The 26,109-nt window shown below is 47.8% G+C and overlaps 1 protein-coding gene across 13 annotated transcripts in view; it reads right to left on the reverse strand.

Moving 5' to 3' along the window:
* The window catches only part of CAPRIN2 (caprin family member 2), a 2,777,496-nt gene that overhangs the window by 1,048,746 nt on the left and 1,702,641 nt on the right, over window positions 1-26,109 (reverse strand). For 9 of the 13 annotated variants that reach the window (XM_069628538.1, XM_069628546.1, XM_069628537.1 and 6 more), the window contains one exon: window positions 19,268-19,426. The exons of the other annotated variants lie outside the window; for them this stretch is intronic. In XM_069628538.1, coding sequence (XP_069484639.1) covers window positions 19,268-19,426 — 159 coding nt within the window. The remainder of the gene's footprint in view (window positions 1-19,267; window positions 19,427-26,109) is intronic. 13 annotated transcript variants of the gene reach the window in all.

Raw genomic sequence — 26,109 nt, forward strand, 5'->3', positions numbered from 1 at the left:
TTCACTGTCTTATTTTCAGTCATACACCTCGCACTGAGCTGTGGGTATGTCTTCTCACAAACAGCGTATTTATTCCTTGAAGTACTTGTACTCAGAGTCAACTCAATCTGACTCAGTACGCTTTTAATTGCTCTTCAAACAACCACTATCATACAGAGTTTTTGGGTGCCTCTAAACAGCCAACAGCGCTCCGCTCAGTCACAAAACGTCAACGCGCACATGCAAAATCGTAAATGGCATCACTCACGTAATAGTCTACCTTTCAAACGCCAGGTAAACTCCTGCATGCTGCAGCTTAAGGAACCGAGCCTCCAATATAGTGACCATGCACGCCTATGAGAATTTCCGAGTTTGAGGAATCCCAGGATGTCACTGGTGATTCTATGGGGTAAGCCCCTTCCCATGAGGCCATACCGCCACCCGATATTCGCCCCTGGGGGAAGGTCAGGAGGGGGGGGGTGGTCTCAGCAGGAGATGGATCGAATGGGGGGGAACTCCCCTTATGGAATGAGACCTTGGGGGAAGAGACAGTTATTCCCCTACACCCCCAACCTCCCTCATCCTGCTACCCTACACACAATATACCCCACACACTTCCATGTGTGTCCGCAGAGTAGACAAGGACACTTGCACAAAAAATACTGAGATGTGTGAGCGAAACAACCACCTAGTGAGGAGTGAAGACCTCACTACTGGAAAAGGTAGAGCAACAGTGAGGAATATAGACCTCACTACTGGGACGAGGCAGTGGCATTGCTCCATATGGCAGGATCTGCAGAACCAAGCTGTGCTGGCTAGATGCCATAGAACGGCTAACGCTGTTCATCTAATAAAAAGGGAAGACGGACTGCCAAAAGAGAATGAGGCCCTCCCAGGAGTAAGCGAGAGAGTCAAAACGCTCACAGCTGTACAGGATGCGAGATGCTGAGAGCACTGAGAACGGGACGCATAGCAGCTGGTGAAGGCATCCCTAGAGGCTCAGTCACAGACTAACAACCATGAGCGGCAGAAGCCTGAGCTCCTATACAGTGCAGAAGCCTGGAGTGCGTGAAGAAGCCGACACGTGCAGATCAGAGGCTGGGGAGTCAGCGTAGAATCAGCACGGAGCCGACACATGCCAGGGAAGCAGCAAAGAGAAGCTGTGGAAGCCCAAAGCACCCGCAGGCAACAGAGAACCAGTAAGCTCTCCAGAGAGGTTGGGTAGACCGAGACCGTTGGCAGGAAGGCTAGAAGAAAGCAGGATCACAAATGCAAGTCTGGGACCATTCACCAAATCATGGCCTCCACGCTAAGCCTCAGTCACAGTAGCTGGAAGGAAAGGAAACCAGGTTAGCTGTGACCAAAGGAGGAGGAGTAGAAACAGAACAAGAAGACCACAATTAAAAGGAGAGTCTGGGATTCGCACCCACATGGAGAGCAAAAGCAAGCTTTATGTGCACAGTACCTGGCAGGAGAGTATAGCAGATTGGATGTGGCCAGTAAAGCAGTAGAATTTAGCAAGAAAAAAACAGTTGGGGAAAATACAAAGAAAGCAAATCCTTGAACACTAAAGACCCTCAATGAACATTGAGGACAACAATCTACGGTTAAGGTTGGCTTTTCGACACAACGAGGAAAAGACTCATTGAACATTCGGAGGGCACAACAACCTGGGAGGAAGGTTGTACTTTCTTTTGGAACTTTGTTTTTGCGAATTGAATAGAACTTTGAGACTAAATAAACTCCCCTTTTCACATTAGTTTAAGTTTTAAGTTTGAGGGCTAGAATTAGGAATTTTGGACACAATGGTGGACTTGACTATCCTGACAAACTCCTTCAATTATTTTGAGGCAGGGAAAACCCTCTTATTATTAGGGTCATGAAGGTATTTCCCCAACCTTTATATTGTTTAATAAAAGTCTCTGCCAACAATCCTACCACTTTGTGCCAATCTCCTTCTACAAGTGACAATCAATATTTAACACCACTGTAGAGATTCCAAGCAGCAGCATCTCTAGTAAACTCTGTACAAGTCTACATATACGCTTCCTCATGCCACCTTTGTCTCTTCAGTTAATTGACAGCATTTCAGCTCTCAATGTCCCTCGCAGGATCTCAGTGTCCAAGGAGAAGTAGAACAAAAGGCTCTTAATTTAAAACCAGCATTAACTAAATTATTAATACTACAGTTTATGCAGCAGTTCTCAATCTCAGGATCTACTTGTTCAAAATCTAGGATGAAAAGCAGTTTAGAAGGGAATAGTTTCTTACCTGTAACTCCATTTCTCCAGCATTGGTATCTTTCATGGATTCACATGCTTAGAATATTCCCAGTCGTCAGACTGGGACCCCTCGGTACACATATGTAGCCTTTTCCTATAGGAAAACTTTCAACACTTTTGTGTCCTATCTACGTCCTTTTAGGACCCGCCTACGCATGCTCCGTAGGCCGTCCCAGTATAAGAGGCCCACCCCCGCGGTTCCCCTTCAGATTTGGGCCCCTCCAAAGTAGGAAGGGTTGAACTTATCAATCAAATACATTGCATTCCGGGGAGGTTTGGCGGGCGCATGTGAATCCATGAAAGATACCAATGCTGGAGAAATGGAGTTACAGGTAAGAAAGTATTCCCTTCTCCAGCATTGGATCTTTCATAGATTCACATGCTTAGAATAGATTGTATAGCAGTAACACTTGAGATGGCGGTGAGAATGTAATGTAATATACCCTCACCATACTACACAATGCATATGTACAGTAGGAATAAGTTAACTCATAACCTTACCCACATAAAGTATACTGTTATCAAAAAGGCAGAAGACAGATTCTCCACAGCGTGGAGCTTACCTTACTGAAACAGATGGCGCAGGAGAGCTCTTCCCATCTGCACCTCGTCCGCATGCTGCCTGGCAAGGCAGTAATGGCGGGTAAACGTGTGGGGCACGGACCATGCCGCAGCCTGGCATATGTCCGTCAGCGGAATTCCTGCCCATAAAGCTGTTGAGGAGGACATTGATCTTGTAGAATGGGCTCTAGGATGTCCTTGCAGTGGCCTTCCGGCCTTGGAGTGACAAAACGCAATCGTCGATGAGACCCATCGAGCCAATCCCTGTTTAGAGATTGCTTTTCCTCTAGTCGACGGACCATATGCGATGAACAGTTGTCGAGTAGACCTGAGTTCCTGTGTACGATGTAGGTAAAATTTCAGAGCCCTCTTAACGTCCAGGGTATGAAGAGCTTTTTCTGCTGTCGATGATGGCGTCGCGAAGAAAGTAGGGAGAACAATGGACGAGTGTTTGTGATACACTGTCGGAACTTTTGGGACGAACGTAGGATTAGTTGCCAGGACCACTTTGTCCTTAAAGAATCTTGGGTATGGCGGGTCTACGACCAGCGCTTGCAGTTCCGAGATTCTCCTAGCTGATGTGATAGCAATCAAGAATGCCAACTTCCACGATATGAATTTTATGTCGGACGTGGCCATAGGCTCAAAAGGCGGTTTCATTAAGCCTGCCAACACTATGTTGAGACTCCAAGTTGGGGAGAAACGTTTTACTGGGGGAAAAGTTCGAAATAAACCCCTAATGAAGTGTTTTACAAGTCTGTCGCTAAATAGAGGAGACGACTGCCTCTTCCTCGTGAACCTTGAGATGGCCGCCAGGTGCACCTTTATCGATGTGAAGGATAACCCCTCTCCGCCAAGAGGAGCAGGTAAAGTAGAACTTTATCCGGCGTCACCAACAACGGTTGTAGGCCTTGTTGTCCTCGACACCATTCACAGAACCTCCGCCACTTATAAGAGTAAGATTTATTTGTAGAAGGGGCTCAAGCCGCCTGCAGAAATTTTTGACAATCCTCCGCAACGTTTAAAACACCGAACTCCGAAAAGTCAGGAGCCAGGCTGTAAGGTTGAGACTGTCTGGGTCGTGATGCCACACCGTGCCTTTGTCCCGGGATAGTAGGTTCGGGACTCTCGGAAACGCTATGGGATGTTCCAGCGACAGGTGAAGCAGGTCGGAGAACCACGGTTGCCTCGGCCAGTATGGTGCCACTAGAATTACCCAGCAATTGTATCTGCGTATCCACTGAATTGTCCTCCGTATGAGGGGGAACGGGGGAAAAGCATAAAGGAACATGTCCGTTCATGGGAAGGAGAATGCCTCCCCCATGGAACCCTCTTGAGGCCATCTGCTTGCGAATTGCTCGCATTTCTTGTTATCTTTGGTCGCGAAGGCGTCCAGAGGGGGGTGACCCCATTTCTGGAACACTTTCATCAGGTGAACTGTATCCATTTCCAACTCGTGTATTTGGGCCATGCTTCTGCTGAGGGAGTCTGCTTGGGAGTTCCTCACTCCTGGAAGGGGATAAACCACGATGGAAATTTCGTGCTTTAATGCCCAATGCCATGTTTTCTGGGCTTCTATGGAAAGAGTTCTTGATCGCGTCCCTCCTTGTTTCCTCAGATAAAACATGCCCGTTGTATTGTCGGTCAGTATTCGTACTCGCGAGCCCTTGATGTGTGGTAGGAATGCCTTCAAGGCCCATCGTACTGCTCTGAGTTCTAACACGTTTATGTGTAGAAGTGACTCCGTTGGAGACCAGCGACCCTGCGTTTGGAGAGCACCCATGTGAGCTCCCCATCCAGTTAGGGACGCATCCGTGACTATGGTTCGCTGAAACTCCGACTCCTGTAGGGGTACGCCGTTGTTCAGATTGCGGAAACTCTGCCACCACTGAAGGGCCCGAAGCAGCTTGTCGTCGTCGATGGTTATCTTGTCTGACCACGATCCTTGAGCCTGTGTCCATCGGTCCGCGAGGAATTCCTGGACTGGCCTCATGAATAGGCGACAGTTTTTCACCAGATGGATGCAGGATGCCATGGCCCCTAGGACCGAAACTTATTTTCTCACTGAGATCTTGGTGTTTCGCCGCAGTCGGCGTGCTTGTTGATTGAGTCTTGAGGTTCTGTCGAGAGAAGGTTTCACTAGCCCTACCTGGGTCTCGAACTGTGCCCCGAGGAATACTAGCGATCTCGATGGCTGCAGAGAGGATTTTTCGAAGTTTATGGCGAATCCCAGCTGTTGTAGAAGCTGCATGGTGGCTTGTAAACTTGTGTTGGTCGACACTGAGGAGGATCCCCTTACCAGCCAGTCGTCGAGGTATGGGTATACGTGGTGGCCTTGCTTCCTTAGCCAGGCCGCTACTGGAGCCAGGCATTTTGTGAACGTTCTGGGGGAGGTCTTGAGCCCAAAAGGAAGAACCGTGAATTGGTAGCGAGTCCGCCCTATTACAAATCTTAGGAATTTCCTGTGTTTCCGACACATTGGAATATGGAAATACGCGTCCTGTAAATCCAGGGACGCTAGAAAATCCCCCTCTTGAATGGCGCGGATCACTTCCTGCAAAGTGAGCATCTTGAATTTTAGGCTCTTCAAAGATTTGTTGAGATCGCGTAAGTCTAAAATGGGACGCCATTTGCCGTTCGGCTTTTTTACGACGAAATATCTTGAGCAGACTCCTTGACCCCTCTGTGATGTTGGAACTAATTCTATCACGCCCTTTGCTAACATGAGTGTTACCTCTTGTTGCAGTATCTTCAGATGGGAATGAGCGGTGAACGCAGGAGGAATTTGCGGAGGGCTGTGTTTGAATTGTAGAGAGTGTCCGTTTCTTATAGTATCCAGCACCCATTGATCCGTCGTTATTCGTTCCCATTCGTCGACATATGCTGAAACTCTTCCCCCCTGAACGGTGTGTTGTATGTCACTGCTGATCTTTATTTTGCTTGTCTCGATGACGGATATGATGGTCTTTTTCTGGAAGTCTGGAAGTTCCGACGACGGTTTGCCGTTTGGGAGGCACGTCTGTATCCCTGGGAGGGGTAAGCTGATCTGCCAAAGGATCTGTCTCCAGATGCAGAGAATCTTGAATTACCTGAAGCCCCTCTAAAGGGACGAAAAGACTTGTAGTTTCTGCCACTATGGAGGGCACCCAATGAACGCGCCGTGTCCGAGTCCTCTTTCATTCCCTTTAGGGCTTCGTCCACCTTCTCACCGAAAAGAAGGTCTCCCTCATAGGGCATATCTAAAACTTTGTATTGTACTTCTGGCCTGAAGTAGGTACACTTAAGCCATGACTGTCGACGTAATACGACCCCATTATTGACTTGCTTGAAGCCTGACTCAGCGAGGTCCACCGCGATGTTTATTGCGTGATTTGAGGCTTCCTCACCTTCTCGGACGAGTAACATCGCTGCCTTCCTATGCTCTTCCGGAAGATGATCAAGCAACGGAGCTAGCCTGTGCCACATCTCCCTATCGTATCTGGCAACAATTGCCAGAGAGTTTGCGGCCTTTACTGTGGTCGCTCCCACGGATAGCACTTTTTTGCCAAAGGCATCTTGGCGTCTCGCTTCGTTCTCTGGAGTCGTCGTGCACTTGTGCTGGGCCTTCGCCTTCCTCGCCGCTGCCGCCGACACCACCGAGTCTGGCGTTGGTTGGGAGGATAAACACTTGGGGGTAGACTCTGGAGTCTTAAACTTTTTTTCCAGGCGTCCTTTCACTGCCGGCTCTGAAAACGGGTGACGCATCGTCTGCAACCCCTCCTTCCATACATGGTCTAGTATTGGTATCGAGAACACCGACCTCCTTCTCTTACCCATATGGTCGAACAAAAAACAGTCCTTTTTCTGTTCTTCCTGGGACAAACCAAGTTCCTTGCATGCCTTCTCCATCATAGAATGGAATGACGCAATGTCGTCCGGAGGGGACGGGTGAGCTGGGCTTCTAGGGGTTTCCAACTCCACCTCTGACTCCCAGGTTGGATCCCTGGAGGGGGGATGATGAGATATCCGACATGGCTCCCCTGTCAGACTCCGAATCTTGCAGCTCACCTTCCTCTTGTGCCAGTGCTGAGATTGGCGTGCATAGGTGCGTCGGTTGACAGGACGGGCCCGGCTCGTCGACGGGTGACTGTGGCAGTTTTGCCTGAGGTAGTCTCTGGTCCAACGACTAACAACGATTGAAGCGTGGACAGAATTTCCAACGACAAAACAGATTGAGGATTGAGAAGAGGGGCAGATACCGGTATAACGGATCCCCTCGTCGACGACTTGTCAGCCACTCGTAGCCCTAGGTCTGCTGGGCCAGCTATTCTCTCATTCTCGTCCTCCGTGGACAGCAACACAGCCTGTTCTTGTAGTAAAGTATCGGGGGGGTCAGATCAAAAACTTCAGGCCTCCTGTAGAACCCCCGTCGACGAGGCCATCGTCGACGGTGGGACGGTGGATGCCACCTGCGTAAGTGGCAGGGTGGAGGCCGATGACTGGGCCGCCGTCGACGACGGTGACTTAGCAGGTAGTTTTGGCGGTCCCGCCTTTTCCACACTTGGCTTGCTTTTACTCGACTCTCGACTCGTGGTCGGTCTATGATGATCGCCCGAGGAGGATTTCCTTTGATGAAGACGATTTCTTTGACGAGGAGTCTCTAGTTGAGTGACTTCCAGACGACTCTTTTTCCGTCGGTCGAGATTTCTTCGCCGGTGGTTCCGATGAGGTAGCGCGGCGTGATGTTTTCGCCGATTGTGTGGAGCCTACCTCCGAAGGGGGGTATGCCCCCGCTCCTTCATTCAGCCATGCCACCAGTCGTCGACTGCGGTCTTTGAGGGTTTTTTGAGAAAACCCTTTGCATATGTCGCAGTTATCCGCCGAATGATGAGGGTGGAGGCAATATATACAATCCATATGTCCGTCCCCCTCGTAAACTTTTTTCAAGCCGCACGTCGCGCATGGGCGGAACAGCGCTTTTCCTCACACGGAGGACATTTTCTGTACTCAAATTCCAGTAACGCAACCTTGTACAAAATAGTAAGACAGCGCGAGGAGATCCCACTACTTTGGAGACGGTTGAAATCTGAAGGGGAACCGCGGGGCGGGCCTCTTATACTGGACGGCCTACGGAGCATGCGTAGGCGGGTCCTAAAAGGACATAGATAGGACACAAAAGTGTCGAAAGTTTTCCTATAGGAAAAGGCTACATATGTGTACCGAGGGGTCCCAGTCTGACGACGGGGAATATTCTAAGTATGTGAATCCATGAAAGATCCAATGCTGGAGAATTGATTCAACATTCCTTCCTGGCCCACTCTCCGGTGCTTCTGGAATTCAGTGTAGTGTCTCCATCTTGAATTGGGCCGAGTTCCTGTTCCTATATTTGCCATTAAGGAAAAGGTTTCCAAAGGTATCTCTAAAACACAGGCTCTATATTCATAGCACACACCCTCCCTCATGTTCCCAGCTATGTGTTTTCACAGCACAGTAAGGTAGAACCTGACATATATATGTTAAAAGTTGAATTATCAATAACATACAGTGATTGAACATAAAGGAATTTTAGTTATAAAAACGGTTGAAAGTTAAAAGTTTGTTAAAAGGGACTTTATGGTCAAGTTGCTCCAATACAAATCCTTGAAATTTAGAGAAAACCAACTTTGTTAAAGGGACGTTATGTTTGCAGCACGAAATCGAAAAAACCCCAAAGAAATTCACCAGTTATTGCAAGCTTTGCAAACATAACTCGCTCCCCCTGCCATGCACTGCTCAGACTAACACCTAGGACAAATATGACATCACAAATGGCATCATCGATATCACGTATGACCGCACTTATTTGTAACAATCCTGACAAAGTCCTTACAAAGGGTTGAGTTAAAGGTCTTGCTACCAACATATGAAGGGTGATGGGTAGGCCTCGTGAACTAGCCAATGTATCACACAATTCACTTATTCTAACAGAAACAGTCTGCTGAAGTTCTGTTAATATAGCAATCTAAAAATACAGTAATATAGGCAATGGCTGCAGCATGGACCATAGAATTAGATGATTCTTTTTTGTAATTTTTTTAAATAACTTACTTTTAGGTAACATTACAACAAGCAAAACACTTGCCTGTGTTGGCATTGGTTCATCAATCTCGTATACACAGGAATTGTACGCAACATTGTAAAAGTAACCATTGCAAGCATGTTCTGCGGTGGTCAGGGACGTCATTGGGGGGGTCGCAACTGACACGCCAGCCCTCCCCATCCTCCGAGGTCTCCCTTGCTAGACCGTAAAAAAAATTTTTTTTTTGGTTTGCTTTTCTTTTTTTAGGTGTAAGCTCCAGGGCTGTGGCCAGTGCCATGTGGCCATTTGTATCTTGAGTGGCTGGCTTTCTTGTTCAGGCCTCAAACATTTTTTTTTTTTAAAAGAGGGTGTGTCACAAGTGTAACATAAGACAGAATAGGAATAACAAATGTATCTTTCTGGAATTCTATACGATAATTGGTAAACTCATTAAAGGTTTATTTCAGGCACACTTCAGGGGTTGAGGCACTGATTTAGTCTCTTAAATACATCACCTCAGCCTTTAATCCTTCTTAGGCTGATAAATGAGTACCAACACAGGTTGGGTGATATTGCATGTATATTTGTTCTAGATGAAGCGCTTAAGCAGTGCTTTAAGTGGGGTAAGAAATTGAGGGGGGCCCTTGTTTGGGGACGTGGCTTTCATTGTGGGCGTGGCCTAAAAGTGCACAAATCATAGTAAGGTGCGCAAACAAATATATAAATGTATGTGAGCATTTATATGTTTGTATGCGTACTACTATGGTTTGTGTACTTTTCAAGCCATCTTTTATAAACGTAGCAATGTTACATATTTCTATGTTTATAAAAGGTGGCTTGAAAAGTGCACAAACCATAGTAAGTTACGCACACTTGTGTGCTTACCTTACTATGGTTTGGGTACTTTTCAAGCCACCTTTTATAAACAGACATTTGTAACATGTTTCTATGTTTCTAAAAGATGGCTTAACACGTAAACAATTCAAGGCATCTTTTATAAAGCGTTGATGACGGACAAAAGCCAAGGTGGCTTTGTTTGTCGACAAAGCTTTATAAAAGATGCCTTGAATTATGTACGTTTCAAGCTGTCTTTTAGAAACATAGAAATATTTCTACAGTTATAAAAGATGGCTTGAAATGTACACAATTCAAGGAATCTTTTATAAAGCGTTGTCGACCGAGAAAGACGCCTCAGCCTCAGTGATCTCTGCTCTTAGCAGAGATCACTGAGCCCCAGGCGTCTTTCACCTTCTATGAACCCGCAGGCTCGGTGCACGCGGGTTCGCGAGGGTCATTGACCTGGGGAGGGCAAACAAAGGGACAGGAACTTCCTCTGATGACCCTGATGAGGGGTCATTAGAGGAAGTTACACTGACAGAAGTGCCGCCAGTCTCAGCGTCTCTGGCTGGCTGGCAATTCTGTCAGCTTGCCCGACCATGACGGGCGCATCTCACGTCGCGGCTGCGGTCGGATAATGCGTCCCAGCAATGTTGTGTGCGACAGGGGGCCCCGGTAGGGCCTCGGCTCAGCCCCACTTTCTGGAGACAGCTGGGGCCCGGCCCACTTAAAGCACTGAGCGTAAGTGCTATATAATAAAACAATCATCAATTGGCATTGGACGTCTGCTTGCATTCACAGTAATTTGGTAATATGGGCCTATACGCACTGATATTACAAATACATCTGGTGATCCATTCTTGTATGAAATGTATGTCACAGTGATATTGTAACCATATTTTCCGTACTGTACTTGGGAACAATGCTATGTGATGCCATTTTTTATTTTGTCAAGGGGTGAAAAGTCATGTTTCATCCTTTCCCATGATGCAACTTCGGGGTGGAGTCAAATAACGACTTCATGTGATGTCAGGTCAAGGATCATGTGATATCACTTCCGCTACCCCTGACATTTTGGTTAAATGACGTCTCTGGCGGCGGTCAACCGAGGGGTAGTCGCGCATCTCTCACTTGTCAATCAACCTCCCCAAACCATCCGCCCCACACCTTTTGAAATTTCCATGGGCAGCCACTGGCTTTATAGGTACACCGTTCGAGAGACATGCATCTATCCATTTCAGCAGTCCATTGGTTGAATCGTGGACGATCCACAGATGCCCACATTGTTGCAATGATTTGTGCCAGTCCTAGTGCAATTGACAGAAACACCTTTTCATGTCTCCTGAACCCAGCTTCCCCCCAGATTCCAAGTATAGCCAATTTAGGAACATAGGGGACCACCCCAATTGTTGCCGACAATCTCAAAACATTTCCAACAAAACACTTGTATTTGTGCATATTCCCACAGGTTGTGAAAAAAAATTACCCCCACTTCTATCTTGGTCCTTCACACCCCATCGCACCAGTGATGTTTGTGAGTGATATACCCTATGGAATATTTTGTATTTAATCAGGCGTAACCTTGCATCCATCCCAATTTCTCTCGGGAATATAAGTGCTTCGACCCACTCTCCCGGATATAGCATCCCTCACATCCCCTTCTCACTTGCCTGTGAGCCTGGACAATTCCGGAGATTCAAAGACCGTTAGTACCTGTTATAGGGTTGATGTGACCTTTGTTGTCATGCACTCGGGGAAGCCATTTGCCTCTATGGCTGAACATGTGGGTATCTCACCAAGAGCAGGGAACTGGGACCTCATTGCATGGGTTAACTGCATATATCTATAGTACTCCCTCCCCAGCACTACAAATGTGTCTCGCAGTTTTGTGAATACGATCAGCGCCCTGTCCAGTACCACATCATCAAGGTTTCTTACCCAAAGTTATTCCCACTGTTTGAAGTGTCCCATTTTTCTGAGCTCCGGGAGAAGCCGGTTATTCCACAAACGCTGTTCCAACGTGGGGGTCTTCCCCCACCCCATGTCATGATGTGCTTTGCTCCATGTTTGCCTGGTATGCTTTAACAACCTAGGAAGGGTTGTGTCTGTAGTCTCATCACCATACAATATCTTCTTAGGAAATCCCCCCCCGCACCTCCATCCTTCCATCCATCAATCCCCTCTCCGTTCCCACGTGTGGAAGCCCTGGGTCCCAATGCAGCCAGTCATTCACCATGCCAATTTGCGCCACCCAGTAATTCCAAAGGCATGGAATCCCCAGACCTCCCTCCCACACTGAGAGCTGGAGTGTCCTAAGAGCGATACATGGTTGCTTCGCTCCCCACAGCAGCCCCCTTAAGGAGTTCTCAATCATGGGGAAGGTAGATCTAGGAAACGCCCTAGTGGCTTTCTGTATCACATATAGGAATCTGAGGAGAGCTCACATTTTGAAAAGCACAGGTTTACCCAGCAGCGACAACAGGAGTGCCTGCCAGTGCACCACATCTCACCAGAACCAGTCCATTAGCAAGGTGAGACTGAGCCAGAGATTCCCCTCCGGACTGGGATGCAGATGTATGCCCAAGTACCTGAAACCTAAGGCCAAGACTGGGAAAGTTCAGCCCAGGGGGATAGCCCCTGCCCCCCCACCTAAGCGGGAAAAATACTGACTTCTGCTGGTTCACCCTGAGCCCGCAGTAAGCCTAAAACTCCCAGTGTCTTGATCACCGCTTGACAGGAGGTTGCAGGTTCACCGATGTATACCAGAAGTTCATCAACATATAATGAAATCCGGTCCTCCCCTCCCCAGGGCCAGCGGAAGCCCACCTAGGCTGGGTCTTTGCAGAGTTTAAACGCCAGTGGCTCAATGAACAGCAGGGGGGGATCGGGGGCCCCTCTGCCTTGTTCATTGCTCAAGGGTGAACCCCTCCAACAGTATCCCGTTGACCTTGACCAAAGCTTCAGGGGATACGTATAACAGGCGTACCCACCCGAGGAAATCCTCCCTGAACCCCATGTGGCCCATAACTTCCCAGAGGGCCTTCCATCTTGCAAGGGATCCACGTCTGGAGACCCAAAGTTACTAACTTGTGCAAAAAACAAGAGGGGGTAGTGGGGGGCCCTCCGAGTCCCTCTGCTGGACATCAGTCCCGGTTACTATAGGGTGATACCCAAGGTTACATAAATGTCTAAGTTATTAGGGGAATGCAGACATGGACCCCTTGCTCACTATTTTTAGAGAGGCACGGCTCCACCCTACTGATGAGGTCCAACCAGACCGAAACACATGTCTGGGGTTGCTGTTGGTAATCTTGTTCAGAGAATTGCCTAGCATTTCGGTGCTGGACTGCCCCAGAGCAGAAGAAATACTGATATGTTTTGGATATTTCTCCTCTGTGAAATATAGTGAGCTAAAGAATCTGGGTAAAGCTCTCTTAACCGGGACTAATGTCCGGCAGAGGGACTCCCAGGAACCCCTTTTTTGCGTGGATTTAGTGGGCATAAACCCACAGTGGTCTATGACTCCCAAGAGGCAATTGGCCAGCACCCACACCAACACCAACACTTTGCCCTCCCCGTTTATCAGCAAAATGGGCCTATGTGAGTTACATTGCTTGGGGGGTTTCCCGGGTTTCGCAGGACCACCATGCAAGTCTTCCTCAGATCAGGAGGGCAGTGGGGGGATCCCATCGAGACTACACTGCTGAAAAAGACAGTGTATAGCTCCTGTGACTCGGCTGGGAAGCAGTTAGATCCCAGCGCCTTACCTGATTGTAGTTGTATGAGTGCTGCTGCTACCTCCTCCACCATTGTATCCGCATCTAACCCCACTCTCTGTAGCGCTGTAGCGCTGTTAGACAAGGAAGTTCTGCGGGGCTGATGAAATCTCGGCCCGTTGGCCCAGTTTGGTCCCTCTGCGTGCTGTAAAGCTCCTCCTAGAAGGATTCAAATGCGGCTGCAATCTCCCCGTCTTCCTTCAGTGGTGCACCATTAGAGTCCTGTACAACCAGTACCTGTCTTTTCGCCCCCTCTCCTCCAGCCACACCAGCATCTTCCCGGCCTTGTCCCCAGACTTGTGGGCTTGGATCGGTAGTGCCCAGTGTGCCTGCCTCACATTGTCAAGAGCCACATTCTTTAGAGCCTCCTGTGCCATGACCAAGGCCTCCCTTGAAGCCAGAGTGGTGGAGGCAAGGAACCCCTCATCTCCCCCGAGTGCCCCTTTTTTGCCTCATCTACTTTCCGAGTGTGCTTCTTTCGAGTGGCTGCTATTAACGATATCGCCTCTCCCGAAGCACTGCCTTGAAACCTTCCCAAAGTATGACTGGGCCATGTACAGACTCCTCATTCTCAGTTAAGTATTCTGTGGTTTTTCCGGGAGAACCACTCCATCACTTCAGGAACCCCTAGTAGTATGTGTTCAGCCCCCACATTGCTGCTGGTCTGGTCCGGCCACTCTTCAGTTCTATGAGGAGTGGTGAATGGTCTGAGATCCCTCTGCCCAGATATTTAGCCGAGATGAGCCCATGTGTGACCCTGTGGGGGAGAAAGAAGTAATCAATACGCGACATGGAACCATGCGCATTCGAGAAGGAATACCACGCCTCTGACTTGTGTAACAAGCGCCACGCATCCACCAGGCCCAGTTCTGTGGTAAATAATTGTAGCTTAGTGGTGAGGGTTAGGTTCCTACTTCCCAGATGTGCGCGGTCTGCCCTCAAGTCCATAACTTCATTAAAATCCCCCCCCCCCCTTGATCACCTACCTACGTATGTACTTGCTGTGTCTAGGAGTAGTAGGGCTTGGTGGTCGTTCAACAAGTCAAGCGAAAGTGGCGGCGGGGCATAGACAGCCACCACCCCCCATGCTCCACTTTAATAGGTATCCACCCCAGTGAACCGATCTGACTTCTGTAAGGTGAAAGAATCGTCTTGTGAATCCATATCAGCGCCCCTCTCGCTCCCCTTGAGAAGCCTGCATGATATGCCTTGGTACAGTTTGTCTTCAAACATTTTGCACTCGTTCCCCACCAGGTGTGTCTCAGTCAGGTGCACCATGTCTGGGTGTGTGTAGTGTCGTTTGATGGTGGAACCCAGCCCATTAATGCTCCACGTCAACAGCCTGCCAGAAAACCTGTGAGGCATACCAGATCAGAGGTCTTCTGCCAACAACAGAACGATAACCTGCTGACTCACATCGAGAGATCCCTCCGTACTTCCACCCCCAACTTGAAGCACCTGTCACACAAAATCACACCAAAGCGTACTAAAAACAGTCAAACATCTACGGGGGAGACAGCTTAAACAATCACCATGGCACACTCTCCAGTTCCGTGGCCGCTTTTACCTGGTACCTTATGGCATTGTCATTCAGTCCTCAGCCAATTCTCTCGTGGCTGCAAACTCAGACTTTGCCCCCTTTTTCGGACCGAGCCTGGGTCTATGCCGGCTGCTCCAGAGTCTGATTGGCGACTGTGCTCAGTGAGGTATCTTGGGCTAGTTCACCTCACGGCATCACATTTGTCAGTTGAGTTCCTGGTCCCGATAAAACCAGTCACTCTAGCCAAGCCCATGCTTCCTTTGGGGTATTAAAGATGAATGGACCCTGCATGCTGCACCTCGAGTTGTGCAGGAAATAAGAGGGCATATTTAATGCCCACCAAAATGTAGCTTTCTCTTGATCGAGTCATATGATTGACATGCCTTCTGAACATCCCTGATGTAGTCCGGGGAAAAACCCATCCGATGGCCATTGTAAGTGATGGGACTCTTGGTCCTCGCCATTTGCAATAAGGCACCCCTGTCTCGATAGTTCAATAGCCTTGCTATTATCATGCGGGGGTGCCACCAAGGGTGGGCCGGCCTGTTGGGATTCTGTGTGTCCGATCTACGGAGAGGAATTTAGAACGTTTCTTTGGCGTAAACTTTTGGTGACTGGCGTTAGCTGCTTCTCTAGCCACTTAATTGCATCTTCGGCATGAGACACACAATGTTCGGCTTCTACCCTTGTTGCAAGGGTCGGTAGGTCCTGACGCAAGGAGGACACCTCTGCTGCAAGGCCGTCCACTTTAATTTCAATTGAAGCGGTGGAGTCTGTTATGGCATTCATGACATCATGGAAGGAAAGCTGAGGGGTCCCCCATTTCCTCCTCCACACTCACTGCTTGTGTTAGAACTGTGGGCGATTGGATCGTCGATCTTGCCCTGCTACCCAGATTTCTTGCTCTCATCATTGACCAGGCCTTCCCTTGTGTGTGTTTCAACCAGGGTGGCTATCGCCAGCAGTGTGAGGTTGAGTTGCTCAGCAAAAGTGGTGGGCCTCTATGTTCCTTTCTCAGGGTAAGTCCACTTGTCTGGACAGACTACCCCCCCACTCCCCATGTGCCAGTTGCCTTGCCTTCAGATCAGCGCAAACTGAGTCGATGCCCCCTACCTAGCACAGCCAGGGCCTGTTCAGTGTCCGTCTTTCCCGGGGGAGTTTACTGCTCCTGTGCTCGTAGGGGCATCCCTCCTGCACCTTGTAAACCCTATTATGTTGCCATGCCTCCAGCCTATGCTCCCCGGCACAACTCCCAGTGCATTTAGCTGCGCCATACTCACCTGCCTTATGTCTGCGTAGGAGGTTTTCCTGGCTGGGTGGGTGTCGCTGCAGCACCTTGGTTCAGTGTCCAACAAGGCAATCCCAGATTTGGCGCATAAGTACTGAATTTCTCCAGCCCATAGGTCTGCGTGTGCACACTGCTGGCATCTTCACGCCGACTTCCCACTTGGGTGGTTTACCTTGTCTTTGTTTAGCATTGGCCCCCTGTGTGCAGCTCCGGCTGCCCTGCTGTCCTCCGATGCAAAGGAAGCGGCCCGTTGCTCAGGTCAACCCCGCCACTCATGCTGTGCTCCTTTCCGATGGCCTCCACGATGGGACCGCTGTGCTCACGTGTAATAATTGGTGTGCGTATCCCAGCTCTGATGCCTCACAATGGGTGCCCACCCTCTGACGGTTCTCTGCCTCGCCGCTGGTGCCCGCGGGGTTGGAGTGGCTGTGCCTGGTGATCTGGACTCTGGGGAAACGGTCCGGCTGTTCGCAATGTATCACAGCTCGATGGCCGCTGGGGAGGGCCCCCTGTTGCTCCCGTTGTCTGCACAGCGATACACCGCAGGTCGAAGATGGCGGCACCCAGCAGGCAGAGAGTCCAGTCGTAGGGGCGGCACAGAATAGTCCCAGTGGTCCGATTTTGACCATGAATACTGCGGCTGAAAGCGGATGTCCCCAGTAATCGCATGCTTCGGAGGAATGTCTCCTCCTGTACCAGGAACCAGGATGTATATCACAGGATATCGGCAGCCCGGACAGAGGTCCCAGTGCTCAAATCCTCATCTGTCCGTGGCTCAACAGCGCCCCCTGAATTAGAGTATTATTGATCCGGTAGATTGGGTCAGTTAAACCTAGAGTCCAAACCCATCAGGACTTAGAGTAATGTTAAACCTAGTGACAATGGCCAAGTATACAATCATTACTTGACATGTGGGTGGATAAGCAAAGACCTTCAAAGTAGGATAGCCATGTTTTCAATGCAGTACCTCCAGGTAGTAGTGAAACTGATTACTGTCACTTTACAAGAACTTTCCAGTAAATGTGATGCCATAAGTAATGTCATCAATGCCATTTGCAATGTCATCTTTGATGTCTGGGGTGTTAGTCTGAGCAGTGCATGGTGGAAGTGGGAGTTATGGTTGCATAGCTTACCATAACTTCATGGATTCATATTTGGAGAAAATGGCAAAAGCAGTGGAATTATATTCAGAACAAAGAACATCCATGAAGATCAGGGCAATTTTGGACAAGGTACTTTTTAATTTTTACTTGGTCGAGACTAAGCTGCACATGTTCCTGAATCAATGCAATCTATGCTGACAAGTGTGTGAAGTTACTGGTGATGAAATGTAAATAGATGGCCACACAAAGGGACAGCTATCTCTTGGAATTCAGCCTCTCTCAACCTACCGAGGCATGCTGTACTAACAAGTAGAGGAGGCGGCCAGGACGAGCAACAATTTGTTTTTCCCTATAACTTGATCCAGCCATTATTAATGGGTATCAAATGGGCGGAGTTGGATGGACTCCCAATGAGCACTTCAAGGGTTCTCAATTTGTTGATGACTGCATTTAAAAGGGACTGTTCAAATGGGGAAAATCCTGAACACCCCCCTTTACGTTTTGTGGGGCCAGAGATTATGAGACTCCCTAAAACAAGAAAGTGATCTACTTGCTGCGCTCAGTACGCAGAAACTCTTTACCGGTGGATAACTATTTCAGACTCTTGAAAACCATGGAGGTTGAGGGAGCTTGAAGTGGGTTGGTAATAAAGATTATGTAGGTTGTGCGAGGATGCAAGTATTTGAGCAAATTTCTTTTTGAACAAAACCTATAGGCTTAAGCGTTTTCAGAATAAGATTTCAAATGGTTTAGAAGTCTCACTGTCAGTAGCATTTTTAAAGTGTATAGACAAGATATTTGTCTTGATTTGATGACTATCTGCATGGTTTTGATGTTTTACAATTCTGATATTTAGGAATGTTACTTAAGATAATTCTCTTAAAGACTTGACATTTTATGACTGAATATCCATGGTTTTTATGATGGATTACAATTTACTTGTAATTGTAAATCTGGAATTGGTATGGATTACATGAAATACAATGTGTAAAGTTTATATTTAAACCATGTGCACATAAAATAAATATGTTCATTTCCTAACTGAACCCAAGAATACTGAACTTAAGTCTGTTGAGGTTGAATGATGCAAGTGCAGTAGAGAGCTACAATATATACTGGAAACATTCCAAAAGGTGGTACTGCAGATTAATATTGGGTAGGAGAGACATTTAATGTATGAAGAATAATATTGTGGCTTACTAGGGCAATTCACTTGTTTATGGTCCATTTGGTAATTTGCTATACGGACTGTAAAACAGCTGAATATTTTGACTTTTGGCCAAGGAAATGCAGAGCCGGTTTAGGGGGTTCCTTTCGAGAAGGCGGCGTTAATATATTCCGATAATGAAATCAATTTATTTAAAACAATTCACAATGTTGCAATGACATGGCTGACTGCATTTGCACTCGGTAAGTGCTTGTAAATGAAACTCAGTTGTCAGACCAGATTTGGTTTCGGCCAGTAACTTTGAAACAAGTCAATTACCATCCTTTGATTGAAAACATAGCAAATAACACTAAATGTGCTAATTTCAATGTATATAGGACCAAGCTCCAAAAGAAATGAAGTGAGCATTTTCTGTAGTAGTAGGGTTGATGGCAACTTGTCTTCTACTAGGAACAGTATGGCACATCTAGTCCGGTAAAGACCAGAAAAAAACTATGATGTGATTATGGGGAGTGGCGGATGATCTATATGTTGGGGAACATTTTACAGCACACTTTATACAATATAGACTAGTCTACAATCCATTTCTTAAGTTTGGATCTGCAGGTTTTAAAGTAGGCAACTAATTCAACGGGTTACAGCATGCAATCCTTTAACAGGGCATTTACAATTAATTACGGCACAGTGTGAACTTACGGTCTGCATAGCTTGAAATGGAGCTGCACTTATGTTCACAGAGTTACTTGCTGGAGGAGACTGCAACACATGACCTTCAGATGATGAAGAAGACATTGAAGAGCTTGAGGGAGTTTGTGAGGTGAGCTGCTGGTGGTCACTTGGTAAAGAATCACATGTCTGCGAAAGGACAAAGCTACTATTCAGACATATGTGACCCGCTTTTTTCAAAAACTAATCCAACGTTTCTACACAAATAAAACTTTCTAAAAATAAAAATTAAAAACCTGCGGATTTCTCCAAGTTCTCACCACGCTAACACTTGGACGTGGCACAGAACAGAAGTTAGAGTTTTGAACGGCTAGTAAATGTTTGAAGAGGTGTTAAAAGCAATCATTGAGTAATTAGGAATCTAGTTAAATATATTTTAAAATGCATATATACATGCATTGTAAAGAGGGCAAGCAATGACTTGCCTAGAGTAATGTTACATTTTAAAATGTGTATTACATTTACTATACAGAGGTCTCACCTACAAGAAATAAATGACTCCCTACAAAATCAATGCGCAGCATTACAAAAAACTACAAGTTGGAAACTCCAGGATGTAGTATTACATTTCCTGGTGTATTGCCTCTCTTCAGTATTATATGTAACAAACATAAGGTACAGAGAAAAAAAGAAGAGTAAAAAAAAAGGAAGACATGGGTGTAACTATCCACTGTATTTCCTTCAGTTCAGGTACATGAAAAACACTTAAATGTATTGGTCTGCCAACAACAAGTTGTCATTCAAATTCACAGTGTGACCATACTGCTATTCAGTTTTGAAATCTGTTTGACAAAAGCAGATTACTCTAGTCCAATTTTTACATACAGTATTTTGTGCCAAAATATATTAGTACATGGGATATTTGCAAATGTCCATGGTTGCACTATTGCAACACTTTACTTCCTAAAACACTAACACTGCGACCATCAATGGAGACGAGGGAACCCAAATAAAAGTTTAATGTAACCAGGAGGCACAAGTCGTGGATATTAGAAAGTCTAATCTTGAATAGACCTTGCAAACATGGGAAAAGAAAGAATAATCATGCTTAACTGGATGAATAGACTTAACTTTATGTAGTAGCTTTGGAACAGACTTAACTTTATGTAGTACTTCTAGTGCTTTGTGGTTAAAAGATGTCAACTTATTAATTTAGCTACAAGATTCCAGTCTCCCAATATTATAATTGAACCTTCTGGAAAATGTGCAACTGTGGAAAAGACAGGATGAAAGAAGTGTTCTTGCTGATCATTAAGAGCATATATAGCTATTCCCCTATACATCCAGGCATGAAGGTTTAGGGTGCCAAGGCTTGGTTGGCGGTCCTGACCTATACCCTCTACCACCACCCCGCTTTCCAAGGAAGCAAGCAGGTACACTCTCACTGGAAGGCATCTGAGAGGGTAGATTCACATGACCAGAAGCTTTGAGTCCTCTGGTCGCAGTCCCAAGCAATTGTTATCAACCTGGGCCCGAACAGTTGCAGTTTGAGAATCAGGAAAATGATTGGGACTGCCGAGAACGCACAGAGGAGATCAAAGTTGCATTTGACAACAAATTAATCCTTAAAAGCTCCTTGGAGCAGAACGCGCTTCCTGTCCACAGTGGTGTCAAAGAAGTCCACCTGAATGGTGAAGATCTCCTCCAGAACATCCAGAACTTTGCAGTAAAGGTCCCCCTTCATGGGGGACAAACATTTATCTACTCAGAGCATCCGCTACAAAGTTCTGTGTGTCAGCAAGAATGTAACTGCAAAAGACGTTCTCTAGAGCCCATAATCACAGTCTCCTTGCTTCTCTACACAAAGGCGATGATGGCATGCCATCCAGTTTTTTGAGGTAGTGCATGGCCACAGTGTTTTCCGTTGGGATCACACCGAGGGAGGACTATCACCGGGATCAGCTTGATGGCCTGCACCTCCCACAAATTGATGTGCTCCCGTGCTTCCATCAGTGACCAAAGCCCGGTCATCAGATCCAATAGGTGAGCACCCTAGACCCTTATTTGGCACCCATGAATACATCAGTGGGAGCCAACATTATCTAAGCAACTCCGCTCAGCAAGTTGTCTCACAGCGCACCCCACAGGAGATTGAGACAACCTTTCTGAGACTTAATTTTGTAAAGTTTTATTAAATTTAATGTGTTTGGCTCATAACTTTTCACATCAAAATAAAATCCTAATTACAACTCACAAACTACTCATACATTCTATTATACCATTTGAAAATTCCATCAGAATTACTAAAAACAAACTTGTACAACCTAATGAACAAGTTACTTACCAACTGGTAACGTTCTTTCGATTGGATGTTCCTCCAACGCATTCCACACCTTTGACAAGCTACCAAAGCGTTCCCAGAAACAATGGAGGAGGGAAAAGAATTTAGAGTACCCAATCAGATGGCGGAATAAAAACAACGCCTTACCAAAGGCCATATCTTGACCATGGATTGTATCCAGGCAGTAATGTTTAACAAAGGTGTGGATAAAAGCCCATGTGGCTGCGTCACAAATATTCCTAATGGAAACTCCCTGCTGCAGGGCTGTGGAAGTAGCCACGACCCTAGTGGAATGGGCTTGCAGCCCTTCAGGAGGGTCCTTGCCCGCCAAACTTTAACATTCAGTAATGGTGAGGATAATCCATCTGGAAAAGGTCTGTTTTGTAACAGCCTGGCCAATCGGTGACCAGCATACCCCACAAAGAGTTGATCGTCCACTCGGACCCAGGACATCCTAGAAATATAAAAGCTCAGAACTCTCCATGGGTCCAACCTATGGAGTCGCTCCTCTTCCTTACCAGGATGAGGAGGATAGAAAGAAGGAAGAACCATGTTCTGGCTCAAATGAAATTCAGACATTACCTTAGGTAGAAAGGCAGGATGTACCCTCAGTACGACCCTATCATTGTGGAACACAGTAAAGGGTGGCTTAAATGAAAGTGCCTGCAATTCACTCTCTGCGAGCGGAAGTAACCACAACCAAGAACCCTGTCTTGAAAGACAATCTCAAAAGACAAGAGTGCAAAGGTTCCAACGGAGCACCCTTCAGGAATTTTAACACCAAATTCAGATCCCAAACCGGCACCTGTAAAGGGGACGGCGGGAACACATTAGTGATCCCTTCAAGAAATTGGGAAATCAAAGGAATCCTAAAGTAAGAACATTCTTGAGATGAGTGCTTGAAGATAGACAGTGCCGCCAGGTACCCACTGAAAGGCCCCTGTTGGCCAAAAAAAGCAAGAAAAACAAAACCATGGGAATGGAACACTGAAAAGGATCAACATTTTGTCCTCTGCACCAGTCACCAAACTTACTTCAACAGCACATGGTTTTTGTTGCTGGCCGCAAGCAACACCTCCATCACGTCATCCAGGAGTTCCCAATCCTTATACCTCAACAATCAGATACCAAGCATGAAGGTTTAGAGTCCTGACCTCTGGATGGAGAACCGACCCCCCCGCTACCTCCTCACTACCCCCCCTCGTCCACACGCGCGCAGGATCAGATCCTCTCGGTAGGGAAGATGGCGTAGAGGGCAGACAGACATTTCTAGATCGTCTGGGTACCACGCTCTCCTGGCCCAATCCGAAGCAATGAGGATCATGTGGGATCCAAACCTCCGTAACACTTGACGAATGACTGGGACTGGAGGAAACTCATACAGCAGTGGAAACGACCAATCCACTATGAATGCGTCTCCCAAGGCTCCTCTCGGAGGAAATTCCTTTGAGCAGAATCTCTCGCACAGTTACGGTTGGCACTGGTGGCAAGGAAATCCACTTGTGGGGTTCCCCAAAGGCCGAAGATCTCCAGAAAGACTTCCTGAGCTAACTCCCACTCGTGAGAGATCGTGCTCTGCCTGCTCAGAGTGTCCACCGCTGCATTGTCCTCTCCGGCCAGATGAACTGCCGAGAGCGAAGTTTCCTGCTGAATTGCCCAGAACCAGAGCTGCATTGCCTCTCTGCACAACGGGAGTGACCCTAAACCCCCTTTATCTGTTGAGGTAATGCATGGCCACTGTATTGTCCGTCATGATCAGGACTCTCTTCCCCCGCACAGAAGACAGAAAAGCTTTCAGGGCTAGCCTGATGGCCCTTAGCTCTAACAGGTTGATGTGGAATTTGGACTTCGACAGAGACGAACGATCGCTGGTGGTCAAGTCTTTGGCATGAGCTCCCCATCCTGTGAGGGAAGGGTCAGTCACTACAGTCGCCTCCGGCCATGGATGCCAAAATGGCTCCCCCTTCATCAGGTTCCCCTCGCCGGCCCACCACAGAAGATCCTCGGAGACAGCGATTGGAATCTGAACGGGATCCGACAACTTGCCTGAGAACTAGGACCACTGCATCTTGTAGGAACGATTGCAGGGACCTCATCCTCAGCCTAGCTTCCGGCACCAGAAAAATGCAGGATGCCATGAGGCCTAGCAACCTTAAGAATTCAAAAGCCGGGAGACTCTGGGCATGTTGAAACTTGTTCACCATCTGCACAATGTGATGAGCCCTTACCTTGGGAGACAAGCACTTCCCCAAGGACGTGTCCAACACAGTCCCGATGTACTGGAGCTGTTGGGAAGGTGTCAGATGCGACTTCTTGAAATTGAGGGAGAAGCCCAGCTTGTGGCGGGAGCGGCAGGTGAGATCAAGGTGATCCAATGCTTGCTCGGGAGAACGCGCACAGATCAGCCAGTCGTCCAGGTAGGGTAGACATGAATCCTCCCTCACCCGAGATACGCTGCCACCACCACCATTAGCTTGGTGAAGACCCTCGGCGGAGGTCAATCCAAATGGCAGGACCCGAAACTGAAAGTGCAAGTCGCCAGCCGCAAACCACAGGTACTTTCTGTGTTTGGGATGAATTGGCACATGAAAGTAAGCATCCTGTAGGTCCAGCGACACCAACCAATCCTGAAGTTGAAGGGCCTGGAAGACTTGAGAAAGTTACCATCTTCAACTTGTCCTTCCTAAGAAGTTTGTTCAACCAACGCAAATACAAGAAGGGTCTCAATCCTCTGTCTTTCTTTGGAATCAAAAAATATGGTGAATACCAACCCTTGTTCCTCTCCGCTACAGGCACCAGTTCTATAGCACCTTTCTCCAGCAGGGTCCAGATTTCCTGCACAAGGAGCGGATCCGGAAGCTACATAAAGAGATTCCCCGGTGGATTGTCATGAGGCTGCAACCATGGGCTATTGTTTCCATAACCCACGCATCCGAAATAATGGCTTACCATTCTTCTAGATGGTGAGACAGTCTGCCCCCAACCAGCAAACCCTGGGACATGGCCTCATGACAGTTTTGGAGCGGCTGCGGCAGTGCCTGAAGGCAACGAGGCAGCTGCCTGAGCTGATTTGGCACCTCCATTTCCCCAACCACCACATGTACTTTTACGCTGACCCCTTTGACTGGCGGCTCCTTTCTTTCTACCGTTCCACCAAAGGAGGAGTAGTAACGAAAATAACCTCCCCTCCACTACTGTCCCCTAGGACGAAAAAGCAGAGTTTGACACACAGCTGTGATCAAAGATTTAGCAGCAGCTTTTGAAGTCTGCAACCTTTCAAGGCTCTCGTCAGCCTTGCTGCCAAACAAATGCGCGCCATCAAAGGGCATGTTCAAAAGACAGGCTTGCACATCCGGAGCAAAACCCGGCTTCCGCAACCACGTAAATCTGCGTATCATGGTGCTCGCAGCCATGGACCGGCTAACACTGTCGGCCATGTCCGAACCCGACTGAAGGGATTAACACATGGCATCTTTGCCATCTTGCACGAGAGAAAGGAACCCATCCTTTTATTCCCCTTCGGGAATATGCTCAGCCGCTAGAGAAACAATTCCAGTGTGTGTGTGAAAATCTTTCCAAGGCACAAGTGGAGTTGGCTGACCTCAACGCCATACTGCCGCAGAAAACACCTTGTTTGCCCAACCGTCGAAGCGTTTGTCGTCCCCATCAGGAGGGATGGTAGGGTACACCGCTTGCCTCGAGGTGGCCGCCTGAACCATCAAACTCACGGGAGTGGGGTGGGATGAAAGGTAGGTGGGGTCGCTACCAGAAGGGCAGTATTTTTTGGTTAACCATTTGTTAACAGCCGGAAGAGATTCCGCCACCCTTTTCTGTAATGTCAGATGAAAAGGGTAAAACCGGGTCAGAGGACGGACCCTGATCTAAAATGTCAGTTAGATCATCTTGTACAAAAGCTTCAGGAGGACTGCAACAGGCCAGATACTCCGTGACCCTTGCCAGGAGCCGCCTGTAGGACGACTCAGCACGAGCCCCAGGCTCAGGCGTGCCAAATTCCACTTTCAAAGAAGTGTCCAAACTACTAGCATCATGAAGAGTTTGCCTCAACTCCAACAGGCTCAACAGGGTCCATATCAAAGTCTGACCTCTCCTCCTCCTCATAGGTCATCCAGTGGGAGGTAAAAGCCCTGCCTCGGGACAGAAGAGGATCTGGAGTCCACCACAGGCCTCAGACTTCGAAGTAGCCTTCCTTGGAGGATCCACATTATCAGGGATCTCCAACGGTAAATTTCAGGCAAAAAGCCCCAAAGGGGTCGAGGGCGCCGATGGCTTTGGCGTCGATAATGGCGCTGAGGGCTGGTACGAAGACAAAGCTTCGACGTCGGTATCCAACGGACAAGGCATCGACGGAGTAGACGCCAACCTTGAGCCCTTACCAGGTTTCTGCGGTCTCACTGCAGGCGAGGACCGAGACCTGGAAGCATGTCTCTTCCGACTATCCTGAGCCTTTTCCGAACGGGACCACGAAGGTTCCCAATGAGTGACGTAGAGGACCTGAGCTCAAAGGAGTGTG

Source organism: Ambystoma mexicanum, chromosome 12 (genome assembly GCF_040938575.1).
Source record: "Ambystoma mexicanum isolate Mex_15411 chromosome 12, UKY_AmexF1_1, whole genome shotgun sequence".
NCBI classification, from domain to species: Eukaryota; Metazoa; Chordata; class Amphibia; order Caudata; family Ambystomatidae; genus Ambystoma; species Ambystoma mexicanum.